This window comes from Gymnoscopelus braueri (assembly GCF_963280865.1).
Source record: "Gymnoscopelus braueri genome assembly, chromosome: 21".
NCBI lineage: Eukaryota > Metazoa > Chordata > Actinopteri > Myctophiformes > Myctophidae > Gymnoscopelus > Gymnoscopelus braueri.
This window is the reverse complement of record NC_137623.1, coordinates 43,740,218-43,764,557: the sequence shown is the minus strand read 5'-3', so window position 1 is coordinate 43,764,557 and position 24,340 is coordinate 43,740,218. Positions and strand designations below refer to the sequence as shown.

The 24,340-nt window shown below is 43.2% G+C and overlaps 2 protein-coding genes across 4 annotated transcripts in view; both read right to left on the bottom strand.

Annotated features, from left to right (window-relative positions):
* The window catches only part of slc4a2b (solute carrier family 4 member 2b), an 84,052-nt gene that overhangs the window by 14,742 nt on the left and 44,970 nt on the right, over positions 1-24,340 (bottom strand). For 2 of the 3 annotated variants that reach the window (XM_080417142.1, XM_080417143.1), the window contains exons 4-14: positions 19,200-19,359; positions 18,033-18,259; positions 16,571-16,698; positions 15,010-15,239; positions 10,472-10,617; positions 6,676-6,856; positions 5,660-5,795; positions 4,071-4,275; positions 3,457-3,568; positions 2,379-2,563; positions 636-849 (exon numbers count right to left, since the gene is read on the bottom strand). In XM_080417142.1, coding sequence (XP_080273268.1) covers positions 636-849; positions 2,379-2,563; positions 3,457-3,568; positions 4,071-4,275; positions 5,660-5,795; positions 6,676-6,856; positions 10,472-10,617; positions 15,010-15,239; positions 16,571-16,698; positions 18,033-18,259; positions 19,200-19,359 — 1,924 coding nt within the window. Of the gene's footprint in view, positions 1-635; positions 850-2,378; positions 2,564-3,456; positions 3,569-4,070; positions 4,276-5,659; positions 5,796-6,675; positions 6,857-9,144; positions 9,232-10,471; positions 10,618-15,009; positions 15,240-16,570; positions 16,699-18,032; positions 18,260-19,199; positions 19,360-24,340 lie in introns of all 3 variants that reach the window. The other variant, XM_080417141.1, reaches the window with a different exon arrangement.
* LOC308076720 (B-type lectin plumieribetin-like) overlaps positions 1-24,340 on the bottom strand; it is an 87,557-nt gene that overhangs the window by 35,035 nt on the left and 28,182 nt on the right. The window lies entirely within an intron of this gene.

Here is a 24,340-nt window from a genome sequence, read left to right as displayed (position 1 = left end):
GGAAACGTTCCACCTTCCATAACTTCACAGTGGTAAATCCATGCTACTTTAAGTCATAAATTAATGAGAGGGGAAACGGAGCACAACATACTTAATTGCACACGGTGTTGCATGCCGTAAATAGCAGATCTACAAGCTCACAACGCGTCCTATTTGTGACACGTTGTGAGCTTTCAGATCTGCTATTTACTGCGCACGACACCGACACACAACTAGTATAGCTCATTGGGTGTCGGGTTACATTCAGTGGGTCGTGGAGCAGCATTCTACAGCTGATCTTAATAGATCACTAACGGATTAACCCTTCGTGGTGCCCGGTGCTTGGACCCGGTTCGGTGCCCCCCAGCACCGTTTTGTCAACGGGGGGTGGATGGGTTCAGCGCGGACCCGGTTCGTGGGGGGGGGGGGGGGGTGCTCCGCGTTTCAATGTCGTAGCGCTCCTTTAGCAGCCCTGCTACTAAATTTCGGCGTTTTTCGTTTTTTTTTTTTAAATGGCTATTATTCGAAGTTTGATTGTTTTTTGGCCTAAAACTTCGATTTCCTAAATTATAATCGAAGGTCAGCCCTAATGCCTATGCACATTTTAACTAAACTAGGAGGTGGATGATGTTCATATGATGTAGAACGTGCCTCACCTTTGTCCTCCAGGCTCTTGGGTTCGTTCAGCAGCTTGACCCCTTGCTCCTCCCTCTTGCGGAGCATCTCCTTCTGGAAACGAGCCACGGAGCGGAGCAGCTCGTCCCCGCCCATCTCGGAGGGCGGCAGCACGATGCTGCAGTCCAGGAAGCTGTTGATGGCGTTCAGCAGGTCCTGTCTCTCGTCCGCCATGTAGGCTGCCTCGTGGAAGTGCTGCATGAGAACACAACAAAGCAAAAAGAGAATTATTGTCTCAACAAGAGCATTGGTGAGGCAACCAGTTGCCTTAAAAGCTAATGCAGGGGTCTTCAACAGGGGGTCCGGGACACCCAGGGGATCCTTAGAGTTACTACGGGGGGCCGCCAAATCTTTGAGTTTTTTTTTTTTACATTAACAACTCTTTGACTGCCAGCGATTTTCGTGTTTTTTTGTTTTGTTATTTAATTTTCATATAGATTGTCTAGCTGGGCTTTTGAACTCATACGATCGTTCCACCACTAGAGAGCAGCAAATAGCTTGATCAGCTCGCTGACTCACTCGCCCCCCCCACACCCAGTCAAATATGTCAAACCGGATGTGACGTGGTCTCAGATTCTCTGATCGGCGAAAATTACGATGTGATACACGACGGCGATGACTGTTCGTCACCCAGACCATAGATTATAGAAGAGGAGGTCTCAGTTCGTTTTTTATACCGTGTGAAAAACCGTGTGTTTCCCTATTCTGGCCGAAAATGACCGTGGAAAAAAAAAGAAAACCGGAAACGGAATTTGCGTCATAAAACCGGATGCAGTGGTGGGTGAAGTAAGTGGAACCTGAAACCTAGAGTGAAACATTGCAGAATAGCATGATCAGAGATTAAACAATGAACGCGCGTCCAACGCGTCTAACGCGTCGACGGCCAACTGGACAAAGTAGCACTTGACGCGTTATCGAGTCGTCCGCAGTCAAAGAGTTAACCCATTGAGTCCTGAGGCCGATTCTAAAAATGTATTCTAAATGCCAACAGTTTTCTGAAAAACGTATACAATAAATAAATAAATATTACGCATGTTGCTTTATCAGTGGTGCTCAAAGATTTTCATGTCAAGCACCCCCAAAATTATATGTATTTGGCCGCGCACCCCCATCTCAAAAACATTGTGTTCCAGGGACCACCAGAAGAAAGGATTTGAGTTCAAAATGTTTGCATAAAAAATGATATATATTCAAAGATTTGAACACATTTTCGAGATTTTTCAAAAGTAGCAGATCTACAAGCGTATAGCGCTATGAGCTTATATATCTGCTATTTTTGAATAGCCAAAGTATCAAATAATGGTTAAAGTGGTTCAAATCTAAGATTACACAGATGCTCTCCCGGTTTTAATGGGTTAACCTCTTGAACCCTAGCATCCCTATATCTGAGGATAACTTTAGCCAAAAATAGCAGATCTACAACGCCTCGCAACGCGAAGTGTTGTGAGCTTGTGGATCTGCTATTTCCAGCAAAGCGTTTTGGTGTAGAGGGAAATAATTGCTAACTAAGTACAGAGTGAAAGGCCTACTAAGTTTACTAAGTATTGAGAATTTCAAAGTGGTTAAATGTCTGGAAATACACATTAAAGCTGCACTATGTAACTTTCCTCTTATTAAATGTCCTCTTCTTATTAAATATGGAGATAAGAGGTTTCTGCCTGACAGCAACGATATACAGTACGTGTTCCCCACTGTGTTCTGCACCACCTCACACACACACCCACCTTGTCGGACATGAGGGTGGAGATGGAGCGTCCGATCTGGTGGTAGTCCATGTTGGAGCTGGGGGGTCCCAGCAGCACGAAGATGAACCTGCAGGGCACAGGGACCTCCAGGACAGAGTCCAGCTCCACCGCCTCCTGCAGCCGGACGAACGCCATGGTGGGCTGCTCCAGGAAGTCAACGCTGCCTGGAAAGACCCGAGACACCAGTTAACATACAACGCTTTACATTACAAAACACACACAAAAAATGTCTCCATATTCAAACTTTGTGTTTTTTCGTAAATTAACGCACTACTTGATCATACTACAGCGTCACATAAAAGTATCAAAAGTAGCAGATCCACAAGCTCGAAACGCAGCGCGAAGCAACACATTTTGAGCTTGTAGATCTGCCACTTATTAAATCGATTTAAATTGTCACCAGTTTGAATCGATTTACGATAAATCCTTACTAAATACTGTAGTCTATGAGCTCGTATAGCATACCTAAATACTGTATATCGTTGCTGTCGGTTAGAAACCTCTTATCCCTAATCTAACTTTTCAGGGTTTTTTTACTTGATAATACAGCGTCACACAAAAGCATCTAAAGTAGCAGATCCACAAGCTCGAAACATGGCGCAAAGCAACGTGTTTTGAGCTTGTAGATCTGCTACGTTCACTACTTCTGTAGATTTGCTACTTTTTTAGAATTTGAATCCTGAAAAGTAACAGTTTTGGACATTCCACCTGACAGAGACGATATATAAACAACAACCTTCCTTTCCTGATATTAATAAATCAATGCCTTTGCACTCCTAAGAAACTCTACCTACCTACTGTATGAAAAGATTTACCATACATGCTGTCCTTTTAATAGAACAGTAGGGTATGGAAGGTCCTTTGAAAAACACAATAACTCGGAAGGTAGCAAAGCTTGCGCTTTAAATTTGAGGAACTAATTATTTTCTAAGAGCAGGTGACAGCATTTTTAACTGGTGACGTTACACTAAGCTGTGTACAGGATTACTCCAATTACAATATTTTTTAGTAGGGCAAAATAAATTAGCACGGTTGTACAGGGACAACCGTAACTCACCTACGAGGACCACCGTGGCCTCAGCGTTCTCTGGGATCTTCTCCAGGAGTTTCAGCTCATGTTTGGATTTGGAGCGATGCATGCCTGAAACCGCTGCTGGAGCAGACTCCTTCTGCAGAAGAACATGTAGGGAAACAAAACCATGGAATCATGTGGATCCGCATGGGAATGGCGTATCAAATGTGTATATATAAAATTGTATTTTAGGTCAAAACTAGGCCATTTTTACTGACAATAGTTTTTTCCTTCTGTAATTTTTTGTACCCTTTATGTGTCCTTTTGTAATGTTGCTTGTTTTCTGTATGGGGACTACGGATGGAAATGTACATTCTTGCTAAATCTGTGTATTTACACTACATTTTGTATGTAATGTTCATCAATGTTCGCTGTTCCCTCCAAATAAAATGTAAAAATATATATATAATAGAAATTTGGCAAGGCTCGATCACACTCCTGTCGACTTCCATTATAAAAAGTTTAATATTTGAAAAAGGTATAAAACATATGTGAAAAGAAAATAGTGGCGGTACGTTTGTGGCCTACCGATTACTCCAGCGGTTTGAGAGATAAGCTCTGGACACACAGGCAGACACACAGACCGCGGGGGGCCTTACCTGCAGCTCGTGCTTCTCGACGTCCATGCGTGTGATGTCCGACTCCACCGTTATGGTGGTGGTCCCCATCAGGGGGTCCGTGACGGAGGGCTCCGTCTGGTGGATGTGGTTAGCGCTGTGATGGTGGGCCATCAGGCTGCCCAGACTGGCCGCCGAGATGTTCCTGGGGAACGGGCTGGTGTGTTCTTTCTCATCGCTCGGGTGACTGAGGGGAGGAGAGGAGGGAGAGAGACAGGCAAGGAGGTGAGGAGGACGTCTCATATTTGAACTGGGGACCCCCCACCCTTACAAGCACTTGGAATTGTAGGCATTACATTTAGTTTGACTCGGTTCCACAGATAAATGTTGAGGCGTTGTGAGCTCGAAGCTCATTACATTTTAACTTTAGAAATGTGCAAATACTATATACAATTATACTGTATGTTGGTTTACGGTTTAGAATTTTTACATCCGTTTCTTGCAAGTTTTCCTCATACAAAGGAATAAAAACAAACACAGGATTTATCAGATGCAAAATATACCACAAAACAAAACCTACATGAAAGAGAAAAAGTGAAAAAAGACACAGAACATAACCAAACAATAGACAAGAACACAAGACTGATTGTGGTACCACATTCAGAGGGCTACGCCAACAATATCACAAACAATCAAGTCACAAACAAATTGGACAGGTATAGACAAACGACACTAGGGGGCAGCACAACACCGTGCTCACTTTGATTGAATACTTTATTAGCAGTTTGCAAAAAAAAGAACAGGAAAGTACAGTTCAATACAAGGTCTGCTAAGAGGATTTTAAACCCAAGAAAGCCTATGGCTTGTTTCCATTTGGGGTCCTTTGGTCACTCATTATTGATTTGCTTGATGAATTGAATTGAATATAGATTTTCTTTTTTTCTGGCTCCCCATTTGACAGGGTAAACCTAATTCTTTCCAGATGAAACACTTCCCAGCTTGGTTTGTTTACTGTTGAGTGCACATTAAGCTAATCATCTGGGGACCCCCCAAAATAATTTGGGGACCCCCCTGGGGAGCCCAACCCCCAGTTTGGGAACTACTACTTTAGACCATGCGCCATAGATTGTTTAACCCTTTAAGACTGGGAACGAATCTGTGTCATTTTAGATTTATTTGAGCTACGAGTTTGTAGATCTACTATTTTTGAAAAATCTTGAAAAAATGTTTTAAAGCAAACATTTTTAACTACGATCTGTGCTTCTGGGGGGGTCCCTGGAACAACATATTTTGAGATGGGGGTCCACAGCCAAATACATATCATTTTGGGGGTCCTTGACATGGAAAAGTTGGAGCACCTCTAAAATAGAAACTGAAGTTTTTTCAAAAAACTTTTAGGATTTAGAAGACATTAGAAGAATATTCAAAGATTTGCACAAATGTCCACGATTTTTCAAAAATAGCAGATCTACAAGCTCATAGTGCGGCACTCGGTGCCGCACTATGAGCTTGTATATCTGCTATTTTTGAATAGCCAAAGAAATCTAAGGTGACACAGATGCGTTCCCGGATTAAATGGGTTAAATAGGGTCCTTAGTCTTAGCTATGAAAAGTGAGGAAAAAGTGGTCACCTGTGTTTGAGCAGCAGGGCCCTCAGGACGTTGGCCCGGTCCTCAGCCTTGATCTGGTCAGAGATGATCATCTGCTCCACCACCTGGTGGGCGATGCCAGGCAGGCTCTTCTGCTCCAGGTCCAACAGCACCGCACCTGTAGGAGAGATCATCATCACCACACCGGGGTCAGGGTGGGACGGCTGGGCTAGCCTATGAGCTCCTATAGCATACCTAAATACTGTAGCCTATGATCTCCTATAGCATACCTAAATACTGTATATTATGCACATGAAATTGTACAAGTGTGACTCCTGCATCTGACTTTTTCTTCCCAATTTAGTCGTTCTGCCAATTAATTCCTCCCCACACACATTTCTGTGTCGTCACTGCTGTCGTGTCCTCCTGACTCCACTACCAGTGAGGAGCCCCCACCGGAAGGACATAGAGCCTTCGTCCTACTCCTCCCGCCCAACACTCCCTGCTGACAGGTGCCGCCCCCCAGCCTGTACGATTACGCAGTGACATCATCACCCTCCTCCCCGCCCAGCTTCCCTCCCCCGAACACGGGCCAATTGTGTTAGTGTAGACACAATTCTTCTTCTTCTCCATCATAAATAATGCCGAATAATAAGTTGAACAATGCCTGTGAACATTTTAAAGGATAACAAGAGATATCACGAGATGCACAAACACTATGAAATATATACTGAATATACATAGCACTGGGATGTTTTTTTTTTCTTTCTTGAAATGTTTACTTTTTGCAGATACAAGGTATATTTTGTGAGTAAAACTTATGAGAAAACTAAAACATGAAATAAAACAGATATAGTATAGAAATAGTAATAGTGTATGGAAGGTAAGTGTCGGTCCAGTCACTGTGCGTGTGCAGGTACTGGTCTGGCATTCTTCCTGCTGCTCTGTGGTGTGGTATAAATCAGAGACTATGATCTGTAGAAACTGGCTCTGAACACACCAGTGGTCTGTCTCACTTTTGACCCCCCCCCGCCCACACACACACACAGATCTCTCACCGTGTGAGATGGTCTTGCGTAGTTCCAGCAGGCTGCGGAAGGACAGCGAGGCTACGTGGGGCTTCCCCCAGCGGTCGGTCTCCTCCTCCACGTCCTCCTCAAACTTGATCCAGCGAGCCGTCTCCTTCCACTGCATCTCCTGGTTCTTGTCCATGATCAGCTCATTCAGCTCCACGAACACCTGGGAAAGAAGCATATATGCTGTAAAAAATGTGGACGAAGGGAACGGTGACAACGTCACCCATTGGTTTCTACAGACCCCGTTTTGAAGCCACTTTTTTGACGATTTCAAATCCTCCATCTTGGAACTTCCGGTTCACGTAAAGAAACCGGAAATGACTGCTATTGGCTGCAACCACAGCGAGTCTTCACTCGGTAGAACCAAAAGCCCTAAAAGCATACCCTACTTTATCATAATTTTTTTTATTAACACATTGACTGCCAACTGCCAAGGATGAATGTGTTAATGGGACCACAATTTACTAATCGCATATCATGATAATAAAAAAAAATATTATGAATTTTGTAATTATTTTAAATAAACACTTTTTTTTCAAAGTATTTATGAAAATGTTTCCTGTAAAGTCCGGCCAAAACCTCATTCACTTGTATGGAGTGTAAATGCTTCTGCAGCCTTTAGTAGGAGGTAGAGTAGAGCGACAAATGCTGGGCCACTAATGGCCCAACGAACTTCCGTTATTAACTTCAATTTCAAGAGCTCTCCCTTGCCGCCTGGAGAGAACGTTGACGTGGAAACACACATACATGCAGTGAATGGAGAGATCTTGAGGTTAACGGAGTGCATCTTGGGAGAAAACGCCATGCAGGTCCACTCCGGCGGGCGCCGCTAAATATTTAGTTATTCATGAACTGTGACATCAAACCAAAACAGCAGACAGCAGGGTCAGTTGTGTTGTTAAGCTTAAGATTTGACACACACCATAGTGTTATACATCTTACCTGTGAAACCAAATCACACGTTATGATGTTAAAATACAGTTGACATGCTCACTGTACCAGCATTCTGTACCTGTAGAGTTAAAGGACAACTTCACCCATTTTCATATAATTGGTCCTCACTAATGCTCATAATATGGTAACATTTTTGTCTACTCGGTCTTACACTTTGTCTCAGAGGAGGGCTGTGGACAGTTCAGAAACCCGCCTACCAGTGACATCATCGATTGGGAATCCAAGCTAATAGAAACTGCAGGCTTTTTATATCTGGAAAGTTAGCATGCTATAATGGAAGCCATTGTTCTCACATGAATAAAAATAAAAATCAAAAATGTGAAATCATGTTTGAATAGAAAAAAAAACTGCCTAACGATGATGTCACTGGTAGGCGGGTTTCTGAAGTGTCCTCAGCCCTCCTATGAGACACAGACCGAGTAGAGTTTTTGAAAAACATTTTTATCATGAGCATTAGTGAGGACCAATTATATGAAGATGAAGGTTGAAAATGGGTGAAGTCGTCCTTTAAGTTAAGTAAGCCATTGGAGTCACACCACCCTGTCATTGTTACAATTTGGGAAACGTAACACAAGCCAGCGTACAAATTGCCATATCCACCAGGACCGTGTCAGCTGTCAGTGAGTCTTCTACTGAGTAAAGCAACAGATCGGTGGAAACCGCATGCTGCTCAATCAGCCGTTAACCGATTAAGGCCGGGAACTCATCTGGGTGTCATCTTAAGATTTCTTTGGGCTATTCAAAAACAGCAGATCTACAAGCTCATAGCGCGGCACCGGTGCCGCGCTATGAGCTTGTAGATCTGCTGTTTTTTGAAAAATCATGAAAATGTGCGCAAATCTTTGAATATACATATTTTTTGAAAGGAAACATTTGTAACTCAAATCCTTGCTTCTGGGGGGATTCTACAAATGTCTTCTAAATCCTAACAGTTTTTTTGAAAAAAACTCATGTTGCAATAAGTGTTTTTTTCATGTCAAGGACCCCCATAATTATATGTATTTGGTCGCGGACCCCCCATCTCCAAACATTTTGTTCCAGGGACTGCCAGAAGCAAAGATTCGAGTTAAAAATGTTCGCTTTAAAAATATATATTCAAAGATTTGCACACATTTTCACAATTTTTCAAAAATAGCAGATCTACAAGCTCATAGCGCGGCACTCGGTGCCGCGCTATGAGCTTGTATATCGGCTATTTTTGAATAGCCCAAAGAAATCTTAAAATGACACACAGATGCGTTCCCGGTCTTAATGGGTTAAACGCCACACCAGACCAACAACAACGCCACCACGACAAAAAGGCCTACAAAGAAACACAAACGGCATCAATTCGTAATCAGCCTAAAATGTGCAAAACGTAACAGCCTCACGTCATCTCCCATGCCTGCTGTGGAGGGGGGGGGGGGGGGGGGGGGGGGCAAAAAATAACAAAAAAACACACTCTGGCACTCCTCAAACCTTCAAACCTGAGCTTTATGGGTGGCTGCACCCCCTCACCTTCTGGCGGGGAGCCATATGACTACAGGAGTCCAGGTCTATGCCCTCTGGCCGCGAGGCTGAGCGGTACCAAACCACCGGTATCGACTGGAGCGGAGTGAGAGGAGGAGCGGAAGAGGAATGGACTCAAACACAAGACACTATACCACCCCACACACACACACACACACACACACACTGGGCCCTCACATCTACAGTACAAACATACACACACACACACACACACACACCTGACAGGGACCTGTTGTTTACCTATCTTGCTGGGGGCCTGTGTGTGTGTGTCCGTGTCAGTGTTGCCATGTCTGCTCATTATAAGCCACTTTGGGCATCTATTTTCTGTTAAGCTGCTTGTAAATATTGGTTGCAGTTGTTTTGGGCTCGTTTCTAAAGTGTAGTTGCTTGTTCGGAGCTCGTTTCCAAATGTTTTAATTATTATTTAAAGTTTAGTTCTCAAATATTCTCATGTCATGGACCCCCAAATTAATATGTAGTTGTCCCCCTAACCCCCATCTAAAAATGGTTTGTGCCCCGTACCAGATTTGTGTTGTTAGAATGTTTCAAAAATATTTAAAAATATTCCACATTTGAAAATAGCAGATCTACAAGCTCACGATGCAACGCGTTGAGCTTGTAGATCGGCTATTTTCAAATAGGCGATGTATACAGTATAGGTTTAAAGTGCTCATGTGGCCTATAGTTGCTTCTTTTGGGCTTGTTCTCCTAGACCCGGTTGCTTGTTTCTCTCACAAAATCTGGCAACACTGGTGTGTGTGTGTGTGTGTGTGTGTGTGTGTGTAAACGTGCGTGTGTGTCTTAATAAAACATGGCTCCCTCTCTCAGGAGCTCCCCGGGTCTGATTACCTGAGCCTCTCTTCCCCCTTTCTTTTCCACATGTGAAAGGAAAGAACTCAATTCATTCATTTTTAATTGTGCCCCGCCTCCCTGTCTCATCCACAAAAGACATGGGGGGTGGGAGCGGCTGAGCCGCATTTGAGAAACGTAACGAAGGGAATAAACTTTTCCCAGGATTTTTTTACACTGAAAATTATTTAAAACAAACACCACAGCCTGGAGCAGATAATAAAAGATAACATAAGAATCTAAATAAATACATACATCTGCACTGTGGAAGAAATTAAAACTGAAATAGCCGTAAAACCGAAAATGTGACTTATTAGCCTCGTTATAGAGAACCTAAGTCTGACATCACTGCCACTAGAGGGAGATATCCCCCTGGGTCACAGAGTAATTTTTTTCTATTGATATTCCCCACAAATAAATCTTAGATCGCGTCATACAAGATGTTTTATCCGGTGGGGGGTCTCACCTCATGTGGGGTGCGGTCTTTCTTGCTGGTGCGGGTGCTCGGCTCTTTGTGCTCCTTGTGGTCTTTGCCCGTGTGCACCACCTGGCCCTTGGTGCTCTTCCTGACCAGGTGTCTCCGCACTCCAGGGACATCTTCAAAACGATGGCCTGGGAGAGAGAAACACCACAACATAGGTTAAATACTGGTAGAAGGACAGGCACATAAACGATCATAATGCGTCCATAGTAATCAATATCGTTTTTTGGTGTTTTTTCGTAAATGGTGCATTTATTTAGCGCTTTTATCCAAAGTGCATTACATAGATTGTGCATTATATTCACACACACATTCATACACCGTTGGCGGAGGAAACCATGCAAGGCACCAACCTGCTCATCAGGAGAAATTAGGGGTTCAGCGTCTTGCTCAAGGACACTTCAACACTAACTCTGGGGGAGCCCGGGATCGAACTGGGAACCTTACGGTTCGCTCTACCGGCCACTCTACCCCTGAGCCACTGCCGCCTCGTAAATAAAATGCCCTACTTGATCATCCTACAGCGTCACACCAAAGTAGCAGATCTACATGCTTGAAACGTGGTGTGAAGCGGCGTGTTTTGAGCTTGTAGATCTGCTACTTCTTTATTTGAGTCATGAAAAGTAACAGTTTTGGACATACAAGGTTTCCACCCGACAGAGACGATATCATCCATTCCCAGCTTCATCATGCATCATACAGAAGCAGTTAATGGCTCTATTTTTGGTCATTAACATTACTGAACATACCTGAATAATTGAGTCACTGGTTGCTAAACATCATTTCATGAGTCATGGACGTTTGAATTTTGTTCACAAATGAATTTGTTTGTCTTCAAATCCACAGGTTTGTTTTCTTACAGTTTTCTAAAATAGCAGATCTACAAGCTCACAGCGCGTTCGCTTCGCGCCGTGTTGCGAGCTTGTATATCTACTATTGTCACTACGGTACTTCTATTTTTTATTTAACGAAAAAAGGGTGATATTTACTTGTGTGTCCCGACCCATTGTTTGGGAAAAAGGGCATTACATTATACTTATAGATGAGCAGGACTTTACACAGTGGCACAGTTTAGCACCTGCAGACCCTCAGCCTGCCTTCACAGCGACCTTTGACCTGGCGGATCAAATCTCAGTCCTCCAAAAGGCCAGGTGAAGGCCGGGTGGCTCCAAGCTTTTGTTCTTGTATATCTCCCAGTAGGGAGTATAGGGTTACTGTATGCTGGCAGCAACACAAAGCACTGAGAGGGTCACAGACACAGAGACCTGGACGGTAGGGAGCATAGAGTACAGTACACAGCATCGGCACTGTGGGATCTTCCATCGGTCTGAAGCTGCTTTAACCACATAAAGAGATAGTTCACCCAAAACAAAAACATTTTTTCTATCGATTAGTCACCCCATGGAGAGTTTTTGTCGCATTCCTAAGCCAATAATTTGATGCCCAGCGGCCCGGTAGGCAGAGGTTTCGGTAGGATACACAAAGGAGACTCTTTGTGTCTTCTACCGGAACCGCTGCCGGTCATCAAATTATTGGCTTAGGAATGAGACAATAACAAAAACATTTCCATAAATTCAAGTCTAATCGATAGAAAAAAAGTAATTTGGGGGGTGAACTATCCCTTTAAGCCCCATTCCAAATCTTTCAAAAATAGGTGAATGACATGCCCAAAATAGGGACGCCAGGGTGAAAAGTGGTTAACGGAGTAGTTCAGCCAAAGAATTACTTCTTTTTGATCAGTTACACACCACGCTACCCCACGAAGCCTATAATTCATGGAGATTTTTGCCAATTCCTAAACCAATAATTCGATGACCGGGTGGCTGCTCAGTAAGAGACTCAATGGAGTCTCCTCTGGTCATCAAATTATTGACTCAGGAATGCGAGAAAAAAAACTGATAAATCTCCATGAATTCAAGGCTTCATGGGGTGTGTAATTGATAGAAAATAAGTCGTTTTTTGGGTGAACTACTCCATTAAGCCCTATTCACAAATCTTTCAAAAAGAGGTGATAGCCTAATAGCAACATGTCCAAAATAGGGACACGCCAGGGTGGAAGTGGGTTAAACTTCTGCTCTTCAGAACAAAAAAGGCAGTCAATCAGTTTCGGCATTACACTATATGTGAGGTACTACAAACCTGAGTGAACACTCAAATATCTGTGAAATAACAGCATTACGCAATGGTTCGAGCAGTGAAGCATAATAGTGATATGTAATATGCGTCATCAAATCCAGTGCAACAACTTACCTTCATCCAGTGGTTGTGTGTCCTATGTAACAAAGAGTGAAGCTTCTGTGGTTTTGTCGTCAATGTTTAAGCTCATTACCTAAAACAGCATGCCGTCCTCGAGAAGGAATAACAAGAGGTTTTGGCTGTGTACCAGAGAATTTTGCTCTTTTGGTTTATGTCAGCTTTTTTATTTTTTTTACATTTGCTTCACTCTTCTTCACAGAACTGTAAGAACCAAAGTCCATTGTCAAGTGGCTCCATGATGTGGTCTGCTGTGATGTGTGAGATAGGCTGGGGCAGACCTTGCCCTGGAGTCGGACGACTTGTGGCACAGGACTCTTGAACGTTAAGAAAATGTAGAGGTGTGCATTGGGCTAAAAAAGCTGCCATGGTGGCACGTGACCCCACACTGCTCAAACCGGATTCCAGTTTTCCTGTGCAAGTGGCGAGTTTTGACAAAGTGGGGAAAAAAGCTCGACCCCCACATGGCTTCAAAACCATCAGAAGTCATTAAGGAGGAGAGGTGTTAACTAGCACAGGTCGAACAAAAGGGGAGGGGGATAATTCCCATTGTTGAGCAGTGGCCAGCTTACAGAGCTGCAGTTTCCCAGGCTGATTTATTAGGAGTAGGAAATAAAATGAAGCTACAGAGGAATGACTACATAGCACACAGCTTGGTAGAGGGTGATTTATATACAGCGAGCTGGCGTCGCACACCAAAAATAGCTGATCTACAAGCTCATAATGTGTCGCACGCTCATGGAGTTTGCATGTTCTCCCCGTGTCCCCTAGGGAAGGTACCCTCACAAAAAAACATGCAGTAATCCTGGTCTCTATAGTCTACACTGCCTCCCCCTGGTCAGCCGGGGCGCCTGATGGAGGGGAAAGGAACTGGTTGGAATAACGTGTTCCTTCCACGCGCTACGTCCTACCTGGGAAATTCTCCCCTGTCAGGTGATAAGAAGCGGCCTGCTCACTCCTCATGCATTGAAGGAAGCATGAGCTCAGTTCGAGGCTCTCCCCAGGCTGGCAGAGGGAGAGTAGCGCCCACAGATAAATATTTTTAAAAAAAAATCACACCCAGTGTGAAGTGGGCGGTGTGGTCACAGTGGTCATCACAGTGATGGAAGTTCACTTAAAGAAAAGTAATATTGTGGACCAACCATTGTACACCCCTAACTTTAAAAAAAAAATGTTTTTTTTTAAGTGCATAGTCCCATTTATAGGGCTATGCACATGTGTCATGTGCTTCACTAGCCAATCACAGTCCTGAATAGAGTCAGCCAATAAAGTCAGCCAATCATATTACAGCTAGTGGTCAATCACGGTGGCCAATCACGGTGCAGGGTTAGGGGGGTACAATGGTGGCCAATCACAGCGCAGGGTTGGGGGGGTACAATGGGTGGGGGGGTACAATGGTGGCCAATCACAGTGCAGCGAATGTCGATGTCCAAACCTCACATATAGGGGCGGTTTCACCGCCCAAAAAAGAAAATGTGTCGCAGGGGAAAGTATCAATCCAGGCATTAGCTTGACAATAATGGCTACACATCCACCGCACTTAAGCTCCCTTCCCTTTTGTTTCACTGGTCCTAATGACTTCAGGGGTTGTGAACAGGGGCCAGGTTTCTCAGTTTGAGACACTGGTATTGACCCGGGCCCCGTTCCGGGGGCCTCGGCAGACAACGAAATGGGTAATTTAATTACACTGGCCTGTCTGCCGCTCTCTCTGATAAGCTGCTTCTCCTCACAGAGGAGTCTGCCCCTCTGACGTAAATCACCCTGGCCTGGACCGCAACCCACATGCTGGGTTAAAGGGACCGGCAACGTCACGGGCCCCCCCCCCCCAGCCGAGGGCAGCCCAGAAGGGACTCATGGTTCCCCCTTGTTAATGAACCCCATGATTGCCATTTTTTATGCTTTTGTGTGACACTGTAGTATGATCAAGTAGGGCATTAAAGGGATAGTTCACCCCCAAATGACTTTTGTTTCTATCAATTAGTCACCCCATGGAGACTTGAATTCATGGATAGGAGACACAAAGAGTCTCCTTTGTGTCTCCTACCGGAACCGCTGCCTACCTGCTGGTCATCAAATTATTGGCTTAGGAATACCACAAAAACAAAAAAAATATCCATGAATTCATGTCTCCATGGGGTGACTAATCAATAGAAAAGAACCCTAAAAAATACACAGCGACAGCAGCGATATTATACATCATGTCAAAACAGAGTTTAGAGACACACTAAAACTCTGATGGATGATATGAAAGTCTCTCCGTAGTTACTCACTCTTTATTCCGTCCAAGTCGGCCGAGAACAGCGTCTGTGCCTCGGTCTCATCGGTGGGGATGCGCTGGTACTTGGCCTGCTCGGCGCCCGTCATGTTGCCCGTGCGTCGGCGCTCCTGCAGGTCGTAGCCCCGGGTGGCAGAGGACACCCGGGCCAGAGGCGGGTGGCCCGGCTGGGCTGTGGTGGTGGTGGGGAGGACCGGGCTGGGAGATTCGGAGGAAAGCACCTTTCTGTTCGAAGCAAGAAAACAAAAAGTAAGAATGAGGCCAAAGCTGAACCTTGTTTAGTGTGGAGAGACAAAAAAGTCAGATGTCCAATATAGCGGCTGACAGACAGAAAACTGGGCTGGATGAAAACCGCAGACAAAAACAACGTTTTTTTTTTTAAATCAACTCTCCTCCAACCTGATATCAGGACAACTTGTGCCAAATCCCTCTGCGATAAAGATTAGCTCCAAAAAGTGGAAATAAGGAAAGGGCGGTACATGAGAGGTTTATCCCCCCCCCGAGACAAGATACAGCAACTTATGTTTGGTGGAAGAGTAAATGTCATAGGCGGAGCCTTAAACCATTAAAACCGGGAATGCATCTGTGTCGTTTTAAATTTCTTTGGGCTATTCAAAAATAGCGGATAAGACGCTCGTAGCCTGGCACAGATTCCCGCACTACAAGCTTGAAGATCTATTTTTGAAAAACCATGAAAATTTGTGTTTTTAAGTTTTTTTTAACTCAAATCGGTGCCGTGCTATGAGCTTGTATATTTGCTATTTTTCAATAGCTAAAGAAATCTTAAAATGACAAAGATCCTTTCCCGGTCTAAATGGGTTAAAGTGGGTGAGGTGCACCGTGTTTTCCAGGAGACAGGTGATGTATGGCCCTGTGAGGGGACGGTTTATTTGGGCCCATCAGGTCGGTGCCCCGGCGGGGGGTCCAGATGCCTGGGACATGGTAACGTACAGTGTGTTGTTGCCCCAGCGGCCAGTAAAGGAAAACCTTGCCTGTGCATCTAAAGACGTCTAAAGTCTAATAATCAGGACCGTGTTACAAGAGGTACCGTGAGAACATTTCTCGGTGGACGTGTTGAAAACATGCATTATGCAACCATCACAGCGTGGTATTAGAACCATTACAAAGCCAGAGAGAGGCTTCTGGATTTTTTCCACGTTTCTAGTCGTCCCACTAAAAACAATTCTTTAAAGGAGTATTTCACCCATTACTTATTTTCCATCAATTACACACACCATTTTTTGTTTTTGTCGCATTCCTGAGCCAATAATTTGATTGATTTGATCGTCTCCAGTAGGAGACTCCACAAATCTCACACCGGAGACATTGATTATCACATTATTGGCTTAGGAATGCGACAAAAAACAAAAAATCTCCATGAATTCATGTGGTGTGTAATTGATAGAAAATAAGTAATTCTTTGGGTGAACGACTGCTTTAACACATTTTCTAATCTACAAGCTCACGATGTGTTGTGAGCTTGTAGATCAGCCATTTTCCCGCTATGAATACACAGGTGTGCCTTGAAATTTTTGACAAGTATTAGTGTGACTCACTCTGTAGAGGTGGCGTCATCGGTATCGGCGCCCTCGCCAGACAGCGGTACGATGTCCAGCTCGCGGGCCGGCTGGGGGCTTTCCGAGCTGGACTTGGCCACATGGCTGTCCTCATCAGAGACAAAGAACTGTGGGAGGATCCAAAAAAAACACACATGAGTACAGTTAAGTACTATTGAAGAGCCTGTGTATGACAAAGTAAGCTGTTAGTTGTTCAGTCATTGTGTGAAGCGTCATATGTTGACAGATGAGTCTCAACGAAATCTTGAGAATACATTTTTAAAGGGTAAAATCTGTGTTTAAAGGTAGGGTAAGTGATTTTTTTGGGGGTTAAAATAAGTGTTAAATATCTCTATATTCTGACATTACTCATTGCTATAGAGTGTTTGTTCAGTAACAGGAGTCTCCATGTCTCTCCAGCTCTTTGTTAAACAGAAAATGCATTTTCAGGTCAGGATACCAATTTTATCCAATCAGGATAGAGACCTCAGTCAGGATACAAGTAGTAAAATTGGAAGTGCTGACACAGAAATGAGCAGACAAAACTGGAACACTATAAAAATTAAGCTGATAAATGGTACTCTCTCCTGATTGGCAGAAAATGTGTCAGCTACCTGAAAATATATTTTCTGTTTACTAAAGAGCTGGAGAGACGGGGAGACCCCGGTTATTAAACAAACACCCTTTAGCTATGATATATATCAGAATATAGTTCTTTGTTTTTTGTTAAAAGGTTATTTTGTTTAAACCAAACAATATCACTTACTCTACCGTTAATGACATAACATTTTTTATACTGTATTCACACCCACAATGTGATCTTCAAAAGCACATTACTGGTCCCCAAGTAGATTCACCACAATTGGCCACACAGTTTTGGTCAGGTAAAAAAAAAAAACGGCCATGTTCTGTGATGTACAACAATCTCAGCGTAAGGTGAAACCCACTGATGAATCATTAAGGCCACACTGAAATATTCATAGAGGAAAAATATGTCCAGCAGCTTTTTAGCCCAATGCACATACTACTACAGTAGCTTAGGTAACAGTGGTGACACCATGTCATCCACGTTAACAGTATATTTCTGACCACTCACTTACCCACTAACGCTAAACATGATTCAAACTTCACTTTTAGTAATAGCCCGTTTAGAGGAAGCAATAATCTCATTGGTTTGAACCAAGGACACAAGAATTTTGTACATGGTTTGTACTCTGTTTTTGTATTTATGCTTTGTTTTCCCCGTGCAATGTAATGTAATATACTCTATTGTCTGCTTGTTTTTATGTTTTTTTGTGCCAACAGAACAAATGCAGTTTCTACAGAATGTTTTTTTCCCCCCAGGACAGACAGAGAGGCCCCCAAATCACATTTGTACTCAACAAAAACACAATTTCTTTCAGACTGATCCTATGCCAACAGACTGGTCTGATACAGCAGACAGACAAATCAGGTTATATACCTGCACATCTTTGGCCCCCTCTGACTCAGAGTGAGTAGCCTGGCTCTCTGTCTCCTCCTCTTCCTCCTCTTCATCGTCTCCCTCCTCTATGGGGGCCCCGCTGGGCCCCGGGCTGGCCCCCCTGTGGTCTTTGTCCTTTTTTCTCTTCTTGCCGCCCTTTTTCCTTCGTCCGTCAGAGGGGAGCTTGGACAGGGGCCGGTGGATGTGATGAGAGGAGTGACGATTGTCTGGAGGAACGGACAACGTATGCAGAAAAAATCAATTACTTCACCGTGCTGGTGGCTACTTTTCTTGTTTATTTAGTTAAGTCGCAAAGCGATGGCTGTTACAGTATGTACTGTATGTATGTATATGCGTCACAAAGACACAATATACTGTATTAGCAGCATCACACAGTATCACAACACACGGCCTTGAAACTCCATGCATTACATCTCTAACTCAATTATCTGACATGTGGTTTAATATCATGTCAATGTCAGGAAGGTCAATTATTAACTCATGTCTTGTACATAACTTCGAAACTATTCATCGTATAAGGATCGGACTGATTGCATTTGAAAGCTCATCTCAATCCCTTCATTTAATACCCCTAGATGACATAACTTCCATAATGATGTACATTGATGTCAGAGTTTGGCGGTGCTCCAAACAATGTACAGCACCAAAGCATCCGTCTTCTAGCTAAGTGGTTCGCAAACTGGGGGCCGGGAAACCTAGGGGTGTAACTTAATGTGCAACATTGTTTTCTCACTCAACAGTAAACAAACCAACATACAGTATAAGTGTATACAAGCATCTGCACAGTTATAAAGTGTGACAATTTAATGACTTTTAAGACTTTAATACTAAATTGACCAAGTTGTCAAATATTACATAAGAAAGAGGCAAACATTGTGAAAATAGCCGATCTACAAGCTCACAACGCCTCGCAGTGCGAGGCGTTGTGAGCTTGTAGATCGGCTATTTTCACAATATATTTCTGTGGAACAGAGTCAATATTTTCTGTGGAACCGAGTCAAACTAAATGTAATGCATACAATTTCGACTGCTTGTCAGGGTGGAGGGGGTTGCGTCCTGAAAAGTTTGTGCATTTTCCATACATTTTGATTGGTTGATTGGCTCTCTAGATAGGTTCAAACCAAAGCCTGTGTGCGTGTGTCTTACACTCAATGTCCTCCTCGTGGTAGTTGCGGTCGTCATGGACCACAGCGCCGGGGCTGAGGATCTGCTGGAAGCGCTGGACCCCCAGGGCTTTGTTGAGGTCCCCATCGTCCTCCGAGTCCGGCCGCCGTGTCGCCCGCAAGGACGAGGCAGAGACCTCTGGCTGCAACAACAATAATGATACATACTTTCATTCATACAGCGCTTTTCTAGGTTCTCAAAGTAGCTTTACAGAAACAGAATAAAACAACTTTATTAGGAAACAACAAATGGATCAAAACTAGGAGGAACGGCGCTGTTGAAATGAAATGTGCTGGAAAGAGTTTTAAATGTTTATACTAATTGCCCAGATGAATTAAAAGGAATTAAAACTACTGCAGAGTGCCTCTCAACCTTCTTTTTTTTAACTGTAGTAGTTATACAAGTAAGACGCGCGAACGCTGGAAGCGAACGCAGCTCGAAAATATTGTGTATTTACGGACGTGTGCGTGTGCGTGTGCGTGTGCGTGTGTGTGTGTTGACTGTAGCTGCACTCTGGCGCACTCTGTCGGCCGCACCCAGGCAGTGCACTGCACACAGAGACACACACACACACACACAAGCCGAGCAGAGTTTCATAGTAGGCTCCACTTGGGCTCCTTCCGCGTTCGCAACAAGCAAGAGAAACGACTTCCAAAGCGAAAATACTTTTTTTGTCTGTGATGCAGATGATAACTTTACATGACGCTCAGCATGCTCACTGATTCAAAACAGTCTGGCAGGGGTCTAGGACTAGGTCTAGGAGTTACTACAGGGGGGACACCACATTTTTGTATGATAGGAACTTGAAATAAATTATAAAAATGTATTAGCCACTTGAACCCTAGCATCCCTATTCTGAGGGTACCATTTAACGAAAAGAGCAGATCTACAAGCTCACAACGCAACTGAGCTTGTAGATCTACTATTTTCGGCACAGAAGTTTGGTGTAGAGGGGGGGGGGAAAGCGGACCAACTACAGAGCCAAAGTTCAAGTTATGTCTGAAAAGAATCCAACACTGATGGTGAAGCTGCAACACAATTTTATACAATATGTAGTGGTGGGGGGGTCCCTGCTTCATCTCAATCAGCTAAGGGGTCCTTGGCCTGAAAAACATTGAAGACCCCTGGTCTATGGGCAAATCTAATGAGTATGCCTTTCACCCAAACGGCCACTAGAGGGAAATCTTGGCCCTTGCTTTCCCTGGTCCCAAGGACAAGACATTACAAGAAGTCTTTTCTCATGGCGTGACTTCTTGAAAAATCATCCTTTAAGTGGAAACAATAGCCACGTGTTTTTGGTCAGTTTACTATTTTTTTCCAGTGGTTATGAATGATATCACACCCGATCATGTGGTTAGCGTTGGTTAGGAGATCTGTTTTCCTTCAGCAGGAACACCCAGCGCCCTGTCGTGCTCTGCTCTGTTTGAGTGATGTTGTGATAAGGGTAACTTTAAAGGGGGCCGTGGTGCAGGTGGGCTCACTCTCACTAATAAGCAAATAAAAATGATTGTTTAACCCATTAAGACCGGGAAAGCATCATTTGTGTCAATTTAAGATTTATTTAGCTAGTCAAAAATAGCAGATATACAAGCTCATAGCGTGGCACCGAGTGCCACGCTATGAGCTTGTAGATCTGCTATTTTGAATAATCGTGAAATTACATTTTTTAAAGCAAACATTTGTAAAATATTTAGTTCCAGGGACCCCCAGAAGCAAAGATTTGAGTTACAAATGTCCGCAAAAAAATATATAAATAAAAAATAATAATAATATTTGCAAACATTTTCAGGATTTTTCAAAAATAGCAGATCTACAAGTTCATAGTGCACTCGGTGCAGCGCTATGAGCTTGTATATCTGCTATTTTTGAATAGCCAAAGAAATCTAAAATGACAGAGATGCATTCCCGGATTGAATGGGTTAACTCCAGTGGAACATTTGAGGGCCGGCAAATTAATATGTATCTGGCCACAGACCCACCATCTGAAAGGATTTTGTGCCAGATTTGTGTTCCAAATATTTCAAACGCGTTTGAAACTATTTTCAAATAGCCGACTTATATAGGTTATAAATTATATAGATGTAAAAATATAGATTTAAAGTGCTCATGTGGCCTTCTTGTGGCTTGTTTTCATAGACCTGGTTGCTCAGCTCTCTCGCAAAATCTGGCAACACCGCTCGCCAACACGATTATTACCCGGCGGTCACCTTGACCGCGCACACATTTCCTCGGCTCCCTGAGGTTCCGCCATAGGAAGGGGCTCGCCGTGGGGAGCGAATGGCGCCACAGTTAATTTGACGCCCCCCTTCGACATCCTTCTCATGCTGTCCAATACCGTCATCCATACATTGAAGCCCTCTCCATCTCCATGGGACGTCTCGACCCGAAAGACACGCGATGACATGCAATTAGGGCTTCTCCCACCTCAAGCTGAGCTGCCTGCCAATTCCCCCTGCTGTGGAAAACACCCCTTGTGTTTCAAAGATAACGTGTGGCTTTAATGTATACTAAGGCCACTTATAGTAGTGTATAATCTACCGTGGTCCAACCTATACACTTATGCAGTGCCATATGGACCCGTATGATTTATGGGAATACCGGCAAGTCGTATAACTACTCAAGTTGATTTTCAAAAAGATTAGAATCACAATCATTCATTCTTATCAGATAATTCCATACACTAAAAGGTAGGGTTTTATTAAAACAAAAAGGTTTTTGTTAAAAGTTTAAAGCACTATATTGTGATAGTAAACATTTCTATAGAGTGTTTCTTTAGTAACAGTCTCCCTGTCTCTCCAGCTGTTTAATAAACAGAAACAGAATTTTTTAGGTAGGTGACAATTTCAGCCAATCAGGAGAGAGTACCCATTTATCAGCTTCATTTTGATAGTGTTTAGGTTCCAATTTTGTCTAATTTCTTTGAGTAATCACTTCCAAGTTCACTTGTTTAATCTGCATCCTGTCTGAGTTCTCTATCCTGATTGGACAAAATTGGAATCCTGACCTGAAAATGCATTTTCTGTTTAATAAAGAGCTGGAGAGACACAAACACTCTATAGCAATGAATACTATCAGAATATAGAGCTATTCAAAGGAGTAGTTCAGCCAAAAAATGACTTATTTTCTATCAATTGCACACCCCATGAAGCCTTGAATCCATGGATTTGTTTTTGTTTTTGTCGCATTCCTAAGCTAATAATTTGATTCCTGTCTCTTACCGACTAATGTATCCGGTAGGAGACACAAAGTAGATTATTTGTGTCTCCTACCGGAAATACACCCGGTCATCAAATTATTAGCTTAGGAATGCCACAAAAACTAAAATAAATCCATGAATTAAAGTCTTCATGGGGTGTGAACGACTCCTTTAACGCTTACTTTAACCAAAGATAATAATCACTTAATCTGCACATTGACAAATTGACGGAGATGAGATTCACAGCTGGATTTGTTCTAATTACTGTATTAGCTTGTCTAGATCTCCAGCCAGCCACACTGTGCACTGGTGCACTGTTTTTATTCACAGTTGAAACAACGATTGAGGACCTGCACACTACGCTGCCAATTCTGGCTCACGAAACCCACATGAGCATGAAGAATCTCAGCGGTGAACTGTGTATATACTGTACACTGTACATGCCACACACGGGTGTGAAAAGAACCTCTGCTCTTCTATAACACTCTGCAACAGTACCTCTCTTTCAAAGTCAGAGTCTTTGTGACAAGGCTTTTTGCCTGTCAGGCACACGTTCAATATAGACCCAAGTTTCCAATCCCTGTTAACCCACTGTTAATCCGGGAACAAATCCGTGTCATTTTTAGATTTCTTTGGCTATTCAAAAATAGCAGATTAGCAGATTTTTTTAAACGAACATTTGCCATTTGTCAAACATTTGACAAATGTCTTCTAAATCAGTTTTCTGAAAAACTACTGTTGCTATATCAGTGGTGCTCAAACTTCTTTCTTGTCAAGGACCCCCAAAATGATGTTTTTGGCTGCCGATCCCCATCAAAATATGTTGTTCCAGGGACCCCCCAATAGCAAAGATTTGAGTTAAAAATGTTGTTTCAAAAAAATATGTATTCAAAGATTTGCACAAAATGTCAAAAATAGCAGATCTACAAGCTTGTAGATTTGCCTTTATACTTTGGCTATCTACTGAATAGCCAAAGTATAAAATAATGGTTATAGCTCAAATCTAAAATGACACAGATGCGTTCCCGGATTGAATGGGTTAAATCTTAGCCAATTGCAGTATTTGACAGTTCAACATTTGAGACTGCAAAAGGCAACTGCACTGACTCACACCATGTATCAAAGAAGATCATGCAATCAAACAATATGATGAAGCTACATGGAGAGCACAGCATGAGGATCGCTCACATAATGCAGATGAGTGCATATTACTGCATATTACAACCAGAGTGGTCTGAAATGGAACAGCTATTCCGATTCCAAAATCATTACAATTACACAGCTAATGATCAGTTTGTCAAAGTCTCAAAAATAGAGCCCCGTTTACAAAAAATAAGACCTCAACACAGACAACCCAAGCTATAATTATGCATCATCAATCAATGCCTCTCCCCTTAACACGTCCCAACTTTTAATTAGAAGTTTACCAAGGAAACCCTGAAAAAAACCTATATCCACATTTTAATTAGAGGTTTACAGAGGAATCCCTGAAAACACATGTCATCTCAAGGGCACAGATCTCCCCTGGAGAGCTGCTGTACTCTCTCTCTCTGGTGGTTTATTTTTTTACAGAGGGCTCTCATTCATATGCAGGTTTCACAGTAAATCTCCACAGGTGGAGGAGGCATGCGAGGGATTCTCAAACAAGCGAAAGAATTTTCCACTATACCCGAAACGGCATGTGCAATAACAACAAGATCATGGGCAGAATGTTTGGCCAGAGAGCCATTGCGACAGCGGACAAAGGTGAAGCCCTGCAGTTACAAAAAAAAGATGAAAAACAATGAATAACACTTCCAACTAATTCTTGGCAAACAGTCAAGTATCATATTTCCTGCAGCAATTTCTACGCCTCCTTGAGCAAGCGTTTTTTTACGCGGTCTTACCTCGCTCATGGCTCAAAGTGACGGCAACGGAATCAATGGAA